An 18,813-nucleotide genomic window follows, 5' to 3' on the forward strand; every position below is an offset into this window, starting at 1 on the left:
TAGTATTGTCAAAATATAAATAACAGGTAATCAATATAAAATATTATTAAAATATTTTACTTTTTTTTTCGAGACTAAGTTTTTGAAATGCAGTGTGTATTTTACACTTCCTGCACGTATCCGTTCAGAGCAGCCACACTTCAGGTGCTCAGACGCCACATGTGGCTAGTGGCTATGTATTGGACAATGAAGATATATAGACCAATGTTTCATGTGAATAGAGATTAAAGAACATATATGTTAGTAGATTTAAAAGAAAGCAGAATTTATCACAGGAATTGAAGAAGAGTTTAATATTAATATAAAAATGGATTAAATAAAGCTATATAATTCTAATTAATATCAAAAAGAAATTAAAGAAAATTTAAAAGTAAAGTAGAAATAACAGTGCTTTATCAAGATGACATGTCATTCAAAAACAACAACTTAATCACTAGGCTAAAATGTCTCCATCACTACTATTTTTATATGTTTACAAAGCTTTGACCAGTACAATAAAACATGAACCAAAATTTGGAGAAAAGAAAATAAAATTATCATTAACTATAGATTATATGATCATGTGTCTAGAAAACCTGAGGTAAACAAATGAGAACTTACTACTGATTCAGTAGCGTGTGTACAAAATAATACGTACGAAGTACAAAACTGTTAACCCTCGTATCATTGATAATGAGAAATTAACCCATTTGATGGCAACAAAAAGCAAACACTTGGGAATGGAAAAGAGATTTCACACCTCCTGGGAGAGTAATAATGCCATTTCGGAAATATGGAGATCTCAAAGTGTCAGTTTGGGGTGTTATTTCTATTAGTGAAAAGTTAGCATTTGCGTAGAATGTGTTGAATCTGCTCAGTGAAGTCGTAGATACATCTATTAAAATGTTGGGCTGTAAAGATTGCTTACTAACCTGAGAGAGTGCTTATGATGGAATATTAAGTGGGAGAAGAATACAAAATTCCAGCGCTTCAAATGATTACAGCTTTAAAAATGACCTCTGTAAAAATGAGTGTAAGAGAATATATATGGAAAGAGGACTCAACAACAAAAATCAGATAAAGGGAAAGCTGTGGGTTGAAAGTACTTAGAGACCTAGGCATGACTCTTGAAGCATCTGAACCACGGTGAAATCTCACTGGTGTAAGTGGAACACCAGGGTCACCTTGGAAGTTTTCAGCATGGAGTGCTAGACAGGGAGGTTTGCAGTCATTAAAAATGATCTGAGGGCTAAATAAGCAGGTCCCAAAAGGCAGTTAGCTCATACTCCTTTCAACAGGCATTTCCAGCGTGTTCCACGCACATCGTGGGAGGCGTTTTGGACGCCAGTGTTTTGACACTGAGGTTAATTTGAGCCTTCAGTCTAATAACAAGTCCCCGCTCCCCCGTCCTTCATCCACTGACACTAATGTGCCTGTGGCTGGCATCCTCATGTTTTAACTTTCGAAATTTCTTTCTTGTTTCTGGTGGCAAACAAGCAATCCCCAAACCCCAGACACTGCCGTAGCTTTTTGCGACCTCTGTCTTCCTCTCTTTGGTGTCCTGACCCCTTGGGAGGTGCCCTGGTCAGATGTTATTTCAGATCTTCTCATGGGCTGTCTCCCTCTCTTCCTCTGCCTGTCCACAAGCCACTCTCCATGCCCCTTGATGTAGCTGAGCCACCTTCCCTTGTCACCACGCCCAGGAACATTTCCTGTCAGTACAGACCAGCCTCCATCATGAGCAGCCATGGCCCACTTGTCAAATCCAGAAACTTCCCAACCCTGTGTTGTTCACTGTGCATGTGGACCACACATCTGGGGGAGTCATGGAGACGTGTGTGTGTCCTGGCCAGGGGACTGCTCTGCCACTTGGCCCTGCATTGCCTCTCAGGCCCCCAGACTGCTCCCATTGCTTTTGTGGCTGAGATGGTGGTCTCACTGTGAGGAGTGAATATTTGTCCTGGCCTCTCCACCTGCTGTGGTGCTGTCAGTCCACACCATGCCATTTGCTCCCCTTCCCGATAGTGGTAACTTCCTCTCTTTACCTCACTGGGCTTGCTTTTGCAGCCCCAACGTCCAGGTAGAAGCAATGTCCTTGTAAGCTCTTGAGTCTTTTGGTCTCACTCCATGTTTTGTGGCTCCAACTTCTTAGTTGCATATTCTAGAAGTCGTTACTGAGTTACTGAAGGGGAGATACACAGAGAAAGGAAGAATTTCTGTCTTTCAAGGGATAGCTGTCTTAATTGTAACTAATTGTCAGATCTGACTTTCAGAGAAACTCTGTCCTGGGACTTTGCTACAGGAGTAACTAAGTGTAGAATATCAGCGCATACACCTAAGGACTAATTTTTTTTTCTCCCTGAGAGCTGCCCAAGGCAAAATGCAAGTAACAACAGCTCCATTTCCTTGGTGGATCATAAGAGAAGAATGCTAGTAAGAACAGCAACAACAACAAAAAAAGAGTTGTTTTTATTTATATTCATGCTTTCTGATAAAATGAAAAACAATTACCGTCTGTTTCAGAGAGGATCAAAGGAATACGCAACATAGGCCTTCTTTTCTGGGACATTATTTGCTCTTCCTTTCCATTCTCCCATTGGGCTGAAGAGTTACAGGCAGCTAGCTCATTACACCTGCTGATAAGGGGCTAGGAAAAGTAGGGAGGAGAGCAGGAGTCCTTCAGGCTTCCAGAGTAAGAAAGCTGGGCATGTCACCTTTCTCTTCCCCTGTCCTTGTACTATTTTCTTACCTGGCAGGCAAGATTTGAATCTCAAAGGACTTCTGATCATCTCTAGGATATTGAGGTAGTCTAGAATTTCACTGTAGGTGTTTTAGTGTCACAGAGGTCAGTGGAGAACAAAGTTTAGGGAGGTCAACACCTGCTTTCAGGCATCCTTCCTGCCTATTGTGAGGTCCCTTTTCTTGTTTGCTTGCTTTTGTTTTCATTGTTAAAGGTTAACCCGAAAAGCATGTAGTGTGAGGAGTTTCTGCTCTGTTCTGGTAGCAGTCTGGCCTCGATCTCCCCAGGCACTGTGCTTTTCCTAGTATGGACCCAGAGCCAGCTTGTGGAAGAACGAGCTTGGAGCTAGGTGAGCAAGATTCATCTGTCCACCTGCTTCGCTGCATCAGGCCACCGTACCATCAGGCTGCAGAGCCAACAGAGTGGAAGCCTGTTCCCAGGACTTCCAGTGCTGTGAAGGGCTAGTCCAATGTCTCTGAGCCAAAAGACAGCAGATAAACTTTACTGGAAATTAATTGAAAGTATAAAAGACTGGTTTGAGTTTATGGTGTTCTTTGAAGACTTTGAATATTCTCTTTGTGGCTAGTTCCTTCATCCTGTGGGCTTGCAGGCATTCTTCATGACCCTTTTGTTGGGAGAGAGTGTGGGGGCAGAGGATATTTGCCAAATGGGACTGGAAGTCAATGCAGAAATCAGAGCTCTTGTGCTTCCATTTTCTTCTGCTATGACCATGGCAGCCTACCTAGCCTGGGTTCATTTTATTCATCTATGAAATGAGTATAATCGTCATCAGTTCATCTGGCTTCCAAGGTTTTAATGACATTCAACTCAGAAAATGCACAGAATTCACTTTCCATACACAGCAGAGGTCTGTACAAAGATGGCACAGCATGGGTCACTGCTGCTCAAAGGTCTTGAGATCTAGACCCTCAGACTCGAGTGTTTCAACTCCTTAGTCACAAGGTCGAACTTAAAGACTCTTCTATTTTCATCCAGAAAACTAAGCAGGATTTTCCTTTTGAAGCCTACGTTTTTCAGATAAATGTGCTTACGTTCTGGGCATTGGTGTTTTTCCATGGAACTGTGACCTCTTAGTGAGGCTTCTGTGTTCTAAAGCATGAGGATTCAACAAAGGCGAAGATTACCTTGAAGCTGTTTGGTAGAACCCCTTTTAATTGGGGCCTTGTGAACTCCACTGGCAAGGCTGGCCTGTAAAACGCCCTTCCAGGAAGCATTCATTAATGTTTCATGTAAGGACCTGGATTCAGAATTACTACTATGCTGTCCATTCTTGAGTGGAAACAGGAAGTGCGTTAGGTAAATATATTACCACATATTATCTCAGTCTCCAAGACTCGTAAGGTCTTAAATATCTCACCACCTCCTTTGAAAATGTTTACCCATATCGTACTTTGTAAACATACTTCGCATAAATCCACAATTGAAATATGTAAGTAGAGAACAACTTCCTTTTGATCTGTGGATGGGACAGTCATCAAAAGTATGAGAAAATGGGGCGCGTGGGTGGCTCAGTCAGTTGAGCGTCTGACTCTTGATTTTGGCTCCAGTCATGATCTCAGAGTCGTGAGATTGAGCTCCATGTTGGGCTCCACGCTGGGCAGGGAACCTCCTTAAGATTCTTTCTCCCTCTGCACCGCCCCCCCCTCGCTTTCTAAAAAAAAAAAAAAGTCTGAGGAAGTTGCTAGTACTGGACTCTTTTCTAAGTGCTGCTGGACCTTTTCTTTTTCTCTCTCTCCCTCCGTGCCTTCTGTAATCAGGGTTTTGATACAACCAGCAGAATGGATTCTGGCCAACGTCAGCAAATAGGGAATTTATGGCAAGGATGAGGACCGCTCCGAGGATGGATTGAAGGGCTAGGTTTGGAACAGGCAGGAACCAGATAGTTCTAGGGCTCTGTGGCAGGAATTTCCACTTTTCACCCAGCACTGCTAATGGCATCAGTGATCTTCACTCATTCAACCCTCTGTCCCTGTTTTGTGACTGTCCTAGAAGAAGGAGTTTGATTGGCCAAACTCTAGATGTGTGGTCAGTCATTCCTTGGCTGAACTGTGGCCATGAGAAGTTTGGTAGAAGCCCTAGGGCCCCTCTTTGGCTTCTGTAGCGTCAGCTACCTGGAGTTACTGTCGACTAAGAAGGGAGGACACTGGCAAGGGAGGAGGGATGCTGGCTATCCCAAATGCCACAGGTCTGCTGGTTTCATCCTCTCTTCCCTCTCTAGGTGTGTTTGTCCCCTGGCTTTCCTCCCCTAGCCTCCGTTGACCTATGTGCCCACTGCGGCAAGCATTAGGTTAAACCGGGGGTAGGAACAGATCTGCTGTCCTATGCACGACAGATGTGGCCCCTGTGGGCATGGAATTTACATGCTAGCCCAGGTGAACTAGTGATTTGGGGGTGGGCAATCCACTTAACCTCTGAGCTGCTGGAGGTCAGTGCCGAAAGGAGGCTGAGAGACATCTTGAGTAGAGTCTGGGATGCTAGCGTCCTGTGTTCACCGTCAGGGAAAGCTCCATTTTAGAAAAGCAGACCCCAGACCACTGATGAAATGCTTTAAAGCGCTTAAATACATTTAACACTGGTACCGTCCCTGTGGGCAGTTAACTTGGCTTGGGTCTTCATCGTCTACTGTGCTGCCACGAGAAGTGCTAGTATCAGATACGGGGTGTTTGGGAAAACCATCGTAAAGAGCTAACAGCTGAAGAACTGAAGTAACTCGGACTTCTCCCAGCCTCTCTTTCTTCCCCCCCAAACTTAGGTGTCTAAATCCATTCACCACCCCACACTGCCGTGTCCAGGGAAAAAGCACTTAGTCATGACAATCACCATCCTTGGGCACGTGGTAAAATACAAGTGCCCAAGCTGTAATCCTGGAGCATCTGATTTCTGTAGAAATCTCTGTTTCCCAAACACTTCACCAGATAACTAAGGTCCAGAAAGCTTGGGAAGACTGCCTTAGAACGCCTTTGATGTATGTGGGGTCCACTCGCAAGGAGCCGAAGTTCTAGTAGCTGCCTCGCTGTTGTTTATAGCATCTTTATAAATTGGCAGTGTTTGTGGTTCTTAATTTTTTTCATTAGGAGAAACCAAGGCACACATTAGAATAGAGACATCTGGGCCTCTCCTATATAACATTGTACAGCACTGTGGCCGTTCCAGTCAGCTGTCTAATCATGCACGTGATTCTTGGGAGTTTCAGTTCTGCCTCTGTAAAATCTCACGCCTTTCTCTTCTTTTTTTTTTTTTTTAATCTCTGCTGACATTGCTCGGGTTAAGGCAGGTGTTCCCACTGTGCTAGACATTTTGGTAGCTTCCTAACTTGTCTGTCTTCTAGAATTTTCTCTCTACCCTATCCCCTTCCCCCCGCCCCCCCAGCAACTAATGAGAACTGTAGAGATCTTAGAACCTGTTTATTCGTGGGAAGGCAATAGTTTAGGGTCATTTAATGAGCAGCTTCGGAGGTAGGAAAAGCAGGTTTGAATCTTTATGCTACAGTTTCATCCGGTGTGACATTGGTCATATTTTTCAACAGCTCTGAACTTCAGTTTTCTGATTTACAATTTGGAGAAAACTACTCTGTCTGGTTGTGGTGAAAGTTAAGTGATGATGTTTTTGAACCATGCAGCAAAGTGGTAAACTCAAGTAAGTGCCTAACAGGTGCTTGCCATTGCCTTCATTATAGAGCAGTTTAAATAGCATGGAAATTATCTGTGTGATAATTTAGAGCTGTTAGGGACAAATTCTTCTGTTGCAATTAATTCTTGGTCTCTTTTCCTCTTTCATGGTTATTGCCTTGTTCAAATCTTCTTTCTTTCTTTTTGGATCAATTTTAGTCCTTTGTATTTCCCAGAAAGTTGCCCATATCGTCGTGATTCTAAAATTGACCAGCAGGGGGTTATCTGTAATATTTCTTATATTACTGAATTTACTCTATGGCTATATTTTTTTGTCACTTCTAATTTTGAGTTTCTATACCATCTCTCCCCTTTCTTTGATCAGTTTAGCCAGAGCTTTGGTTGAATCTGGTTTTTTCTTTTTTCTTTTTTTTTTAAAAAAGAAGCAGTTCGAGGACTTGTAAGTTATACTTTTTAATTTTCTGGTTCATTAATTTCTTCTTATTTTCTTTTGTTACTTTAAAACTTCTTGATTTCAATGTTTAGTTTAATTTCACTTTCTCATATACTGATAAGGCACCATTCGTGTAGATATACCTTTTTTCAGGTTTTGCCAGCCAGGACTTGGGCAAGCTTCGGATCAGGTCCTCTTCTTTTGGGCTGCCCGTGTTCAGCTGACCTTACCTTGCTCAGCCGACTGCAGGACCCCTGCAAGAACTATGTTAAGACTTCTGATTAGCAGTGCCTGAAGCCCAGCTCATACTAGCTCATACAAAAAATGGAGCTGAGTGGCTCACATAACTGGAGGCCAGGGTGTATGTGCGTTCAGGCACAGCTCAATCCAGGAGTTCACATATTTCTGGAGGCCTGTCTCTTTGTCTTCTAGATCATCTGCTTTTCTCTGATTGTTTTGTTTTCCAGTAGCCTCTTCCATGCGGTAGGGAAAGATGGGCCTTGCCTCTTTAGGTTTTACTCAATCCTCATAGCCCCAAATCTTATAAAGTGAGATAACTTCTGTCTTCTAGCATTCATCTCTGTCACTGAAAAAGGATTCTGGTTGCTTTGCCTGGGTTCGTGACTCCTTTATTGACTGTGGCCCATAGAGAAGAATTGATGGAAAGACTCTGCTTATAAAATGAATAGGGTTCCCTTACATACAGAATGTAGAAAGAAGTTAACATAGTTAGAATACAGACAGAGGTAACATTATCTAGGACAGACAGTGGTGCAAGCTACTGGTGCCCAGAAATGGTAAAATCTGATGGATGGAGAGAGAGGGTAAGCCACAAACTTCCTGAAAACATAACGGTCACTTTCCAGACCCAGCTTTTTTATTCAGATACAGAGCACCTCACCTGTGCCAGATGTACCTCATCTGTCACAGTGTGATTGCTGTCCTTCAGGACGTGGTACACCCAGGCACCAGCACAGTCCCCCAGGCTAGCTTCAGATCCACTCCTGAAATCAGTGCTGTGGGACTAGATCAGCTCAGCTCCCCCGATGTGCGTGTGAATCATGAAGCAAGGCCTTGGACACAGCGCAGGCCTCATCCTGCAGGATGTTCTGCCTGGCCCCGGATCAGCCCCTGGGTCCAGGGGAGAGGTGCTCGGAGGGCTGGCAGAGGTCACACACCCCTCCCACGTGCTATCAGCGGGCCTCCTCCAAGGTACCAACAAGAGAGAGAGCACCTCCAAATGTTTTGCCACATCTCATGAATTTTAATTCTTAATAGCCTCATTTTTCTTGTTTTCTAAGTATTCTTATTGTAGTTTGGATTCCCTCACTGATAAAATAGTTATTCAGGAGAGGATGTATATGCATTTAGCTTCTTCATGATCAGGTTTTTAGGGAGGTTTGGATTTGAGGTACCCTCTGTCCTTGCCAGGTTTCTGGTTAGTAGCATGTGTACCAAAGGACTGAGCCAAATGGTGTTAAAGTTCAGCTTTTAGTGGACTCCCTGGTAGTGACTAGATTTGAGAACAAGGCTTGACTGTAAGGTCAAACCGATTTGCACGTATGGGACAGGTAGAAAAGGTGGAGAGAGACCTGGCTGGGCTTCTGGAAGGCCACCTGCTCTGTCAGGTGCAGCTGGAAGCTCAGCACAAGCCTTTGTCACCTGAGGGCAGACGGTCCCAGACAGAAGAGGTGGACCCGCTCTGGGATTTTAATATTAAAAGGCAAGCCCAATGGATTTGGGGTTCTCACCACTTGAGTTCAGTGTTTCTCCTCCTTGCGAATGAGTAATGGGTTTGTGGGGCCAGGAAGAGAAAGGCACCTCACTTAGTTGAGGTTAATGGCATCGTGGTTATAATCTGACTGAAACCAGCTTTTCTTCTGGAGATTTAAGATTTCCTTAGTTGTCTGAGGTACTGCTAATTTTTATAAATGTTCAGTGAGTACTGGAAAATATGGGACACTCTTCTCTCCCTTCCTGTCACGTTTTGTTTTTGTTTGGTAATAAATACATTCCTCATATTAGTCGTAAAGTACGTTATTCCGTTCCTTTATAGTCTTAACTTCTAGATGTGTTTCCTTTGAAGCAGCTGCATCTAATTTTCTGCTTGGCATGACCTGCCTTCAGTTTTCTGTGGGACTGTCCAGCCCTCCTGGAGTGGCCTGCTGGCCCTGGGTTCTGCAGCCTCAGGGAGGAGCTTTGCCACCCCTTGGCTTCTTTTTTATAAGCATATCCCTGCCCTTAGTCATTTCTGAATTCTGCTACACTCCCAGCAGTGACAGGGGACACATAGATGCTTCTCCCTCTGGCCTCCAGGAAGCGCTCAGCCCTTTGCTGGGCTGGGACCATGGTTTTCTGCCAGGCCTTGCTCTGACACCAGCCATTTTCTCCAGAAGCCCCTGAAAGTTGCTTTAACTTGGTCATTCATTTTTATGTATTTATATTTATATAAATTTATATATATGTATTAAATTTATGTTTATATGTATTTACACACACACGTTGTATATATATTTATACACACACACGTGTGTTTGAACTTTGTGGGATGTGGATAGCACCATCCGTAGTTTTTGTTGTTTATTTGGGAAAGGTGAAGGTTGATAGCCTTCCTGGAGTTGGTTTCTGGTCCTCTTGATGCCTGCGGGCCCCACTCCCCCACACCCCTGCCCCATCCTGGAAGCAGTTTCCCCTTTATTTGTTCTCCTGCAGCACTAACCTTTATTCCTGACCGACCTGTTTAATCTTACATTAATTGTGGTGTTTTGTATGTATGGCTAGTTAATGAGTAACTAACCATATGCTTCGTTTTTCTCATCTGTATGCATTGTATTTACGAAAGGTCTTGCAGTATTTGTGGATTAAAATACAGGGCATGTGAGGACAACTTGAAGAAATTCTTTCTGAAGACAGTTAGGGTAAAGGAATCTCCAGCTTCCCACCTGAGTGACCCTTTGCCAGGTGGCTTTTCTTTCATGAGGGTGAGAACATTTCAGATGGGGTCTGCCCTCTGACCAGGGTTTTGTGTGCACAGTACGGTGTTGTACACTACAGGCACGATGCTCTACAGCACATTTCTAGAACTTACTCCTTGTGCATACCTGAAACATTGCTTTGCTGCTGGAGCTTCCTGATATTCGGGGCAAAATGACATGTGAGTAGGGTTTCTTCGTTTTGAGCAGGTCTTTGACACGTTCAGATCCATCCGTAGCAACACAGTCTAAACTGTTGATCTTTAGAGGCTCAGCCGCGGGCGTCACTGATGGGCTCCCAGATTCCCGTCACTTTAGCAACACTCGGGAGTGTGACCGTGGACACTGAAACTTTTGGAGGAATGAAGAGAATTCTAATTCTCCTCACCCTGCTTCTTTATCACCGTGGAAGTCCTCCAGTTTTTTTCTCTACCCTTACCCCTTTTCTCCCTTTCCCCCGATTTGTTCTAATATTGAGACCAAGAAGCCAGACTTTTTAATCCGTAAGTGACCAAGAAGGTACTTTCCTGATTAAGATATCAGAAGTCATATTGAGAGTGCATGGAGCCCTAAATTTCCACAAAGCGCTGTTACAGGTAATTTGCACATGAGAAGGATTTGCCCAAGTTATAAAGATGTGCATGAAGAAAGAACTTGAGACTTTGAGGAATTTGCACACTGTTTGGTTTTACATGTAGCTATTTGACTTGGAAGGTTATAGTCTTTAAATACTGCTCTATTTAGAGTAATTAATTGACTAACATCTGTGGGTGGGGGGTGACAAAATTGGTCACAGTAATCCTTGAATTGTTCCATTATTTAGTGGCATGTCTATGTCTGGTATCACAGTTTTCTGAACAATTGAAATGAGAAAAGCCAAAGTGTCTTCTCTTGTGTGAGCTGGCTTCTGTTGTGTCATGAGACATCTAACAGAAGCAATGTGAGATGGGGAAGCAATTGAAGAACACAGTTCCACTTTTTCAAAGGAAATGAACTGAGCCCCCTATGTCTTTTGGACCCACCGTGGTCCTACTATAGCCAGGATAAGGCCTAGATCAGCCTTAGACAAACACAAACCAGAAGAATAAGAGAAAACAAGCCTGCATGGTGTCCTCAGAGGCCCCTCCAGTGGAAGAAGAGGGGGCCAGCCGAGACCCTCAGCATGCTGGGATCCCAGGATGGGAGCCCTAAGTAGAATGTTCTGTATACTAATGTGTACGGTGACCGTTTTCCTCTGTCCCCATCCCTTTACAGTGGTCGTTCTTCCTCCTTTTAGAGACCAACCCTTTCACTTGGGCTCAGCTCTCACCTGACCACTGGCCCACCTTCCTGACCTCCACTTTTCTCCCCTAGTTTATACTTCATCCAAAGCAAGGGTAGTTTTCTAAAAAGGATAAACCATATCTGTAACTGTCTCCTTTACCAATCATAGCTTGTTTTCAGCTTTGAGTGAAGATTCAAACTTCCTAACTGCTCACCAGGTGCTACATAATCTGCTCCTGCCCGGGTCTTGGCTCCCTGTCACTCTCTCCCAGCCTCGCTGACCTCCCTCCTCTCCTCCACGCCTGTCAAGCTCCCACCCCCCAGGACCCCGAACTTGCTCTTCCTCGGTCTGCCATGCTTTTCCTGTCTGCATGGCTGCTCCCTGTACCCTAGTGGACCTTCATTCAGAACCTCCTCGGAAGGGCCTTCCTGGCCACCCTCCATGGCATAAGTGTTCTGCTTCCCGGTGCTTCCCAGGATGCGTGGTGATTGACTGGTTATTAATTTTCCAAACCGATGTGGATTGATATTTTTGTAGAATGTGACAGACCTGTCACAGTGATGTCCGATTGCTTATAGTGCCCCCTCTCGGCCTCTCTGTGTGCCTCATCCCGGCCCGGCAGCAGGCAGGCACTCAGGGCCAGCTCGGCCGCAGAGGAGCTTGGTTACGCTGCCTGTGTGTCCTTGGGACTAACTGTACTCTGTAACCTTACGGCTTGTGTTTTGTGTCCCCTGGTAGAATGTTCGCTCCACAGTGCTAGGGAGCTGGTCCTAGACTTGTCCCCCATCTGTCCACAATGCCAGGATCAGCACTGACACACACGAGGTTTTCCTTAAGTCCTTGCTGAAGCTTCAGTACCCTGATGTGCCTGTCCAGCCCCGCCTGGCCTGGGTGGGGGGAATCATGGGAGCCCAGCCGCCCTTCTCCCCTGATTGTCTGCTTTTGCTCAGCCCGCATCCAGAATCAGGCCTGGAGTCGCCCTCAGTCACTGCTACCATGACCCTTGAACAATGTAGAAGATGGAGGGGCCCACCCCCACGAGGTTGAAAATTCCCTTACAACATTTGACTCCCCCCAGATTTAACTACTGATAGCCCACTGTTGCCTGGAAGCCATAGACAGTTGACTAACATGTATTTATTTGTATGTTATATGTATTATATACCGTATTCTTACAATAAGGTGAGCCTGAGAATAAATAGTTATTAAGAAAATCATGAGGAGGGGCGCCTGGGTAGCTCAGTCGTTAAGCGTCTGCCTTCGGCTCAGGGCGTGATCGGCGTCCTGGGATCAAGCCCCCTATCAGGCTCCTCCCCTGGGAGCCTACTTCCCCCTGCTTGTGTTCCCTCTCTCGCTGGCTGTCTCTCTGTCTGTCAAATAAATAAATAAAATATATTAAAAGAAAAAAGAAAATCATGAAGAAGAGAAAATATATTTACAGGACTGTAAAAAAATCCACATATAAGTGGACCTGCATGGTTCAAACCCGTGGTGTTCAAGGGCCAATCGTAATTCCACTTCAGTGCTATGGCTAAGTCACTGTGTGACCTTGACCAGCTGACTTCAGTACTGCAGACCTCCATTCCCATGTCTGGAAAGTAGACATGGCATTGCCTTCCGTCATGAGGTCGGGTAGTGCTCTTGCACACCTTGGGGTCTCCACAAGGCTGCCCCTGAGTGGCTGCACAGCTATACAGTGATATTGTAATAAAAACAAAAGCCCATTTCCCCACTGACGCTCTGAAAAAGTCAGCAAACTTCTATAAAGGACCACGTATTAAATATTTTAGATGTTGTGAGCCATATAGGTCTCTGTTAGGTTTTTGGTTTTGTTTTCCGACTCTTTAAAAACGCTGTTATTAGCTCACGTGTCATAGGAGAGCAGGCCAGGTGAAGTTTGCCGTGTAAGGACTAGTTCTTTTTTATTGAGGGAAAAATACGCTTTCATGGGTACATATCAGTGGATAACACTCCACACGGCATGTTATATCTGACATATCAATCTTATATCTGACTTGCTTGTTCGTTAAAATTTTCTGTATAGGCTTTCGTCGAGGCCCAGAACAAGATTACTGTGCCATTCCTTGAGCAATGTCCTATCAGAGGTTTATACAAAGAGAGAATGACTGAACTGTATGACTATCCCAAGTATAGTTGCCACTTCAAGAAAGGAAAACGGTATGTGAGGTTGCTTTTATTTAATTTTATTTTTACTTTGCTAATCGAATGCTTTCTTAAATCTTAAAATACAAATTCTAAATCACTTATCAGTGTATAAAATTAATCCATTATGAAATCAATTCATTTCTGCACTTGAGTATAACGGTTTTTGGTCTATTGTCCATATTCTTAAAATCACGATTAAGAAATTTAGAGGTATTTCCTAGAAAAGCAAATCTGGATCGTAGGAAATTATTGTTGTCTTATGGCTAATAATTGGGCTAGGATGATTTGTAGACAGCAGTGGAGATTTGTTTGCCTCTAAAATTCTCCTTGGCTTTTACTACTAGAAAAGCTTTTATTGTATGGATTTCTTTATCCCAGCATGGAAGGGGCCAGGATGGGGTACCTATTCGTCCACCTCTCTCCCTCCTCTCCCTTCACGCCAACGTAAACATGTTCTCTTGTTCTTTTTTTTAAGTCTCTGTGGAACCACCATCACAAATTTACTTGAAAATTTCGTAGACCCTCCCCTCCTTCACACACACACACCAGCAAAGTATGATCTACATGCCTAACCCTTCCTGCCCCTTGTTTTTGTAAATAAAATTGAAATGGCACACAGACATGTCCATTCATTTATATATGATCCATAGCTGTTTTTGTACAACTATAGAATTGAGTAATAGCAACAGAGACTGTATGGCCCACAAAGCCTAAAACATTTGCAGTCTTGCCCAGTACAGAACAGGTTTGCTGACCCTGGCCCTAGCAGCCTGTCTAGGGAAGGATCCAGCATTTCATTTTAGAAGATCTGGGGCGCCTGGGTGGCACAGCGGTTAAGCGTCTGTCTTCGGCTCAGGGCGTGATCCCGGCATTATGGGATCGAGCCCCACATCAGGCTCCTCCGCTATGAGCCTGCTTCTTCCTCTCCCACTCCCCCTGCTTGTGTTCCCTTTCTTGCTGGCTGTCTCTATCTCTGTCGAATAAATAAATAAAATCTTTAAAAAAAAAAAAAAAGATCTGCTTTCTTCTCCATTGAAAAGAAAAAGTTACTGCTTTGTTTGATTATCCGTTTCAGTTCTAGCAAATGAAGCAGTCTTTATTTGTCCCTATTTAGCTAATATGCAGGATTACAATAAGTTATTTCAATACTTAAAACAATTCAGATACCAAACTAATTACAGGGAGGTGGTGGGGCCTTCCACCCGAGTCCCCATGTCCCTGGCATGGCCTGTTTGCAACTGAACATTTCTATGTTGTTTTTCTTTTTCTTTTTTGCTTATGTATATTTGATTGTACCCCACAAGTGGAAAACTCCAAGGCTAAATAAAGACCATCTCTGTCCCCCAGGTATTTCTATTTTTACAATACAGGTTTGCAGAACCAACGAGTATTATATGTACAGGATTCCTTAGAAGGTGAAGCCAGAGTGTTCCTTGACCCAAACATACTGTCTGATGATGGCACGGTGGCGCTCCGAGGTGAGTGCTACCCGGCTGAGCCCACAGGAGTCCCGGGGCCCTCGCTCGCAGCTGATGTTGGTGCAGTCCCCTCACCTCTGAAATACCAGACAGGAGGGACCGTATTGTAGAACAGATGCACATTCAATATCAAGAAAGCTTATTTTTGCACGGGATCTTTAGATTTAGTGAGTAGCCCCATGTTCTGGTGGCATGAAACAGAACTGAAGAATAATTCACACTGGACCCACATTAGCTTCTAGGGTGTCTGAGATGTTTATCATCATCATTGCTTCTAACATCCCTGAGACCTCTCTGTGTTTAGGAAAGAAATCTTCTACAAGTAATTTAAGCTCTATGAGGAATGTTCCAGCTATGAATGTAAAACAGGAAAGAACATTTACAAGATCTCTTCCTTGGTGGAGAGAAAGTGATCAGAGTTTTAAAATTTAGCTGTATTTTAGAATGAAAAGTAGAAAACCACAATCTTGTAGAAATTAGACAACTTGATACCCTGCTCCCTGAAGATGTCAAGTTTAAAACCCGAATCAGTAAGTTTTGCCCGTAGTTGCCATGTGTCTCCTAAATCACCTCCTCCCCGGGCCATAAAGATTGCCCTAGGTTTGTGCCATAAGCCTAGTTCTGCGGAAGGAAGTTGGCATTCACTGGTTCTGTGGTTTAATAATTGTATATCTGAGAATCATCTCTTGTTAGGATCCTAGATTTTTGTGAACTTGGCTCGGCACTTGCCCCACAGCGTCTTCTGTTTTGTAGAGAAAGCACAGGCGAAGACTCAGCCCTGTGGAGTTGAGCGATTGGAGCACTCTAGTCCTGCAGTCGATTAGGGGGGAACGAAAGGACCCTGTTCCCACGGCGCTGTGTAAAGACCCTTTTAGAAAGCCACTCAGTCATTTAGTGGTTCTTCCTCTGTTCTTCCCAAGTAGGCTGTGTATGTAAATAATGGTCCTTTATCTAACTAGTGTTGAAAGGATCAGTATTGAAAGTAAGATGCCAGCCAGCTAGCTAAGAATATTCTTCCACAAATTTGAGCTCGCAGTTGTAAATGACTGTAGTACACTGGTTCTGTGTAGGAATACACGCTGTGTAGGACACCAACCTTTGTTAAAATTAAAGTTTCTGTAACTCATCCAGAAGAACTTCATTTTAAGAGGGTCTCTGAAAGTTCATTCCAGTAACTTTTTAATGGAATGCCTGCAATGTACGGGTCCTGATAGCTGAAAAGGAAAATCAGATGTGGGACCTGGCCTCAGTCTTTGAGTTTTCTGAAGAAGATATAGGGAAGTTACAGTATGGGTAAATATACAGATTCTTTTGGTAGTATATGATTTTTTTATACATTTCAAATCAACATTTTTATTTAAATTTTTCCTGAAAATTTTCTAATTACGTATAAATAATTTATGTAGAGTGAGAAGTATTTTCTCCGCCTTGCCTTCTAAACTCTTCTCCGTATTTATATACTGATGAGCCTTAATACTTCATAGGAATTATAAAGGATTAATAAGTAGGTCTTGTGAAATTTTACCCTTATTTACCACTAACAGAAATTCCATGTAAAACAGTAGGAAACCTCTGAAAATAGTTGGGTTTCTGGGGATAGTTTTCAACCCCTGGTAACATTTAACAAACATCGTAAGAGGAAATCTCCAGTGTCCATGTCTGGTACCAAATGCTATCTATATGTACTGTATATTTATAAAAGCCAATATAAACATAGAAGATTTCTTAACACACATTCCATAGTGATTAGAACATGGACTTAAAGAATTAGACATGCATAACAGTTCATAGATGGTGTTGCTTTTCTTTTCTTTTTCGTGGTTGCTTTTGGAATACACTCTGTGTGAGCCTTCACTGCAACCCTCAGGCTTTATATACCTGGGCTTGTGCTGGTCAGACGGTGTGGACAACATTAATCCTTGAGTGCCAGCAATACTCAGAAAATGAGGTTGTAAAGAGTGATTTCAAATAGTTTGGAATCCATTCCAAAAATTACTTAATGGCTTCCATTTAGTTCTGTTACATGGTATGTGTCATAATCCAGTCATTACTGTAAAAGCAGTTTCCTTATTCTTTTTCCCCTGCTCTTTAGAGTATAAATAAAATATGCTGAAAGTCTGAGATGAGCTCTGCTTTTAACTGAACTGCTCATTGAATTATAGGATTATAAACAAATGGAAGCGTCTTAGTGGTCATATAATCCAATACGTCGTTTTATAGATGAAGAAACTAAGACCTGGCGAGGCAAGGACACTTGTCGAAGCTCATGAGGTGAATTCCTGTGAGGCCTGGGCTCAGTCCCCAGAGTTCCTCGCGACACGTTCCTTGCTCCTGCCATTGCATGTACGGCAGAGATCTGTGTCAGGCAGCACGGAGGCAGCGGGCAAGGCTAGGGGTTGTGTCCCCACGTACACCCTGTGAAAATTTCTCCTGTGTCCCATAGGCTATGCCTTCAGCGAAGATGGTGAATATTTTGCCTATGGTCTGAGTGCCAGCGGCTCAGACTGGGTGACGATCAAGTTCATGAAAGTTGATGGTGCCAAAGAGCTTCCAGATGTGCTTGAGAGAGTCAAGTTCAGCTGTATGGCATGGACCCATGATGGGAAGGGGATGTTCTACAACTCCTATCCCCAGCAGGATGGAAAAAGTGATGGTAAGTGAAGATGGCAGGTGAAGCGCCTTTTTCATGAAATACAAGTGTGACTTCACATGACTTGAAATGCTAAACTCTACATGGAAGTTGTTCGGTGTAGACCCAGGTTTCCTCAAAGGGTCTTGTATCAGTTAGCTTTGTTGTATGACAGATCGGCCCAAAACTTAGTGTCTTAGAATAATAACTATATTTTTTTTGCTTGTGAGTCTGTGGGTTGGCCAGGCTGTTCTAGATTAGCTGAGTTCTGTCATGTGTCTGTGTTCAGCTGTGGGTCAGTTGGCCGATGTTGGCTTAGCTCTCTCCCGTGTCAGGGGCCTTGGCTCTGATCGTCCAGCAGGCTAGCCCACTGGGTTTGTGTGGCAGCTCAGCAGAATTCCAAGAGGGAGAGTTGGAAGGCACGAGTGTCTTCGATGCCTACACTTGCTCCTGGTGCTCCATCGTGGTGCCGCGTTCTGTTGGCCAAAGCAAGTCATGGCGCCAGCCCTTGTTCAAGGGTTGGAGAAACAGTTACAAGGAACCAGCAAAAACTAGGCCATGATTACAACCAGTCCTTTACAAATATGTTAAATCTCCCAAGGGGTCATGGAGAAGATGCATTTTCTTCCCCATGAAACTGATTTGTTTAATGAGATTGAGCGATTATAAAATTTTCCTACTGTGGTGATCACATATCTTCCTCTGATTAGAAGTTACAGGTCGCTTGGTTGATTTATCTTGACACTTTTCTCGTTGTAAACTTCCAGGACACACCTTCGTTCTTCTTTTCAATTATACGAAGGTCCTCTTATGTTCACACGGTCTCTTTCTTTCCCCTTCACGCCTCATCTTTCCAGAGAGAAAGGCCCACATACCTTGTACCTTGCTATTGCAAGCTGTCAAGAGTCATCTTCTTTGTGCTACCCCATCTCTCTACAATGACCTGCAGCATTTTCCTGTTGTCTTGGTTGGTCTTTATGAGCGGGTTTTACAATCCCTTTGCTGGAGGTTTGGAGCCGAGGTACAGAGGCTCAGCTGCAAGGCCTGGAGCTGGCAAGAAGCACAGCTAAGCCAGTGTTTTCTGCCACATCTGCTGTCCCCTTATCATGACCTGCTGTATCATTCTAATCTTTAGATATGCTGGCTTGCTTTTCTGATTTCCCCCAGTTGAACTGAGAATAAGACTATAATACTCTTCATCTCTTTTGGCAGTGTTCAGCTTTTGCTGCCTTTTCATTAGACTAGTGCAATACTTTTTTTCTTAATTCACCAGTGAACTACAAGAAGAGCTGATTCAAGAGTAGGCTTTTTTTTCCCCCCAAGGCTGTTGGCTAAAGAAAGACCTCTGTGCTCTGTACACCGAATTAGCCGCCCGTGTTGTAAGAGTGGTGCTGAGTTAGAAAATGGCTACTTCCAAGTTCTGGGAGACCCAAAAAGTATTTCACTGGCCATTTCTCATTAGAGAACAATGTTATTAATTTGTGAAAAACATGAAAATTGTT

At 43.6% G+C, this 18,813-nt stretch overlaps 1 protein-coding gene across 2 annotated transcripts in view; it reads left to right on the forward strand.

The window, feature by feature from the left end:
* Positions 1-18,813, forward strand: part of PREP (prolyl endopeptidase) — a 112,003-nt gene that overhangs the window by 9,172 nt on the left and 84,018 nt on the right. For both annotated transcript variants that reach the window (XM_026511722.4, XM_026511723.4), the window contains exons 3-5: positions 13,083-13,216; positions 14,552-14,682; positions 17,126-17,335. In XM_026511722.4, the coding sequence (XP_026367507.1) occupies positions 13,083-13,216; positions 14,552-14,682; positions 17,126-17,335 (475 nt within the window). The remainder of the gene's footprint in view (positions 1-13,082; positions 13,217-14,551; positions 14,683-17,125; positions 17,336-18,813) is intronic.

Source organism: Ursus arctos, unplaced genomic scaffold, assembly GCF_023065955.2.
Source record: "Ursus arctos isolate Adak ecotype North America unplaced genomic scaffold, UrsArc2.0 scaffold_13, whole genome shotgun sequence".
Lineage (NCBI taxonomy): Eukaryota > Metazoa > Chordata > Mammalia > Carnivora > Ursidae > Ursus > Ursus arctos.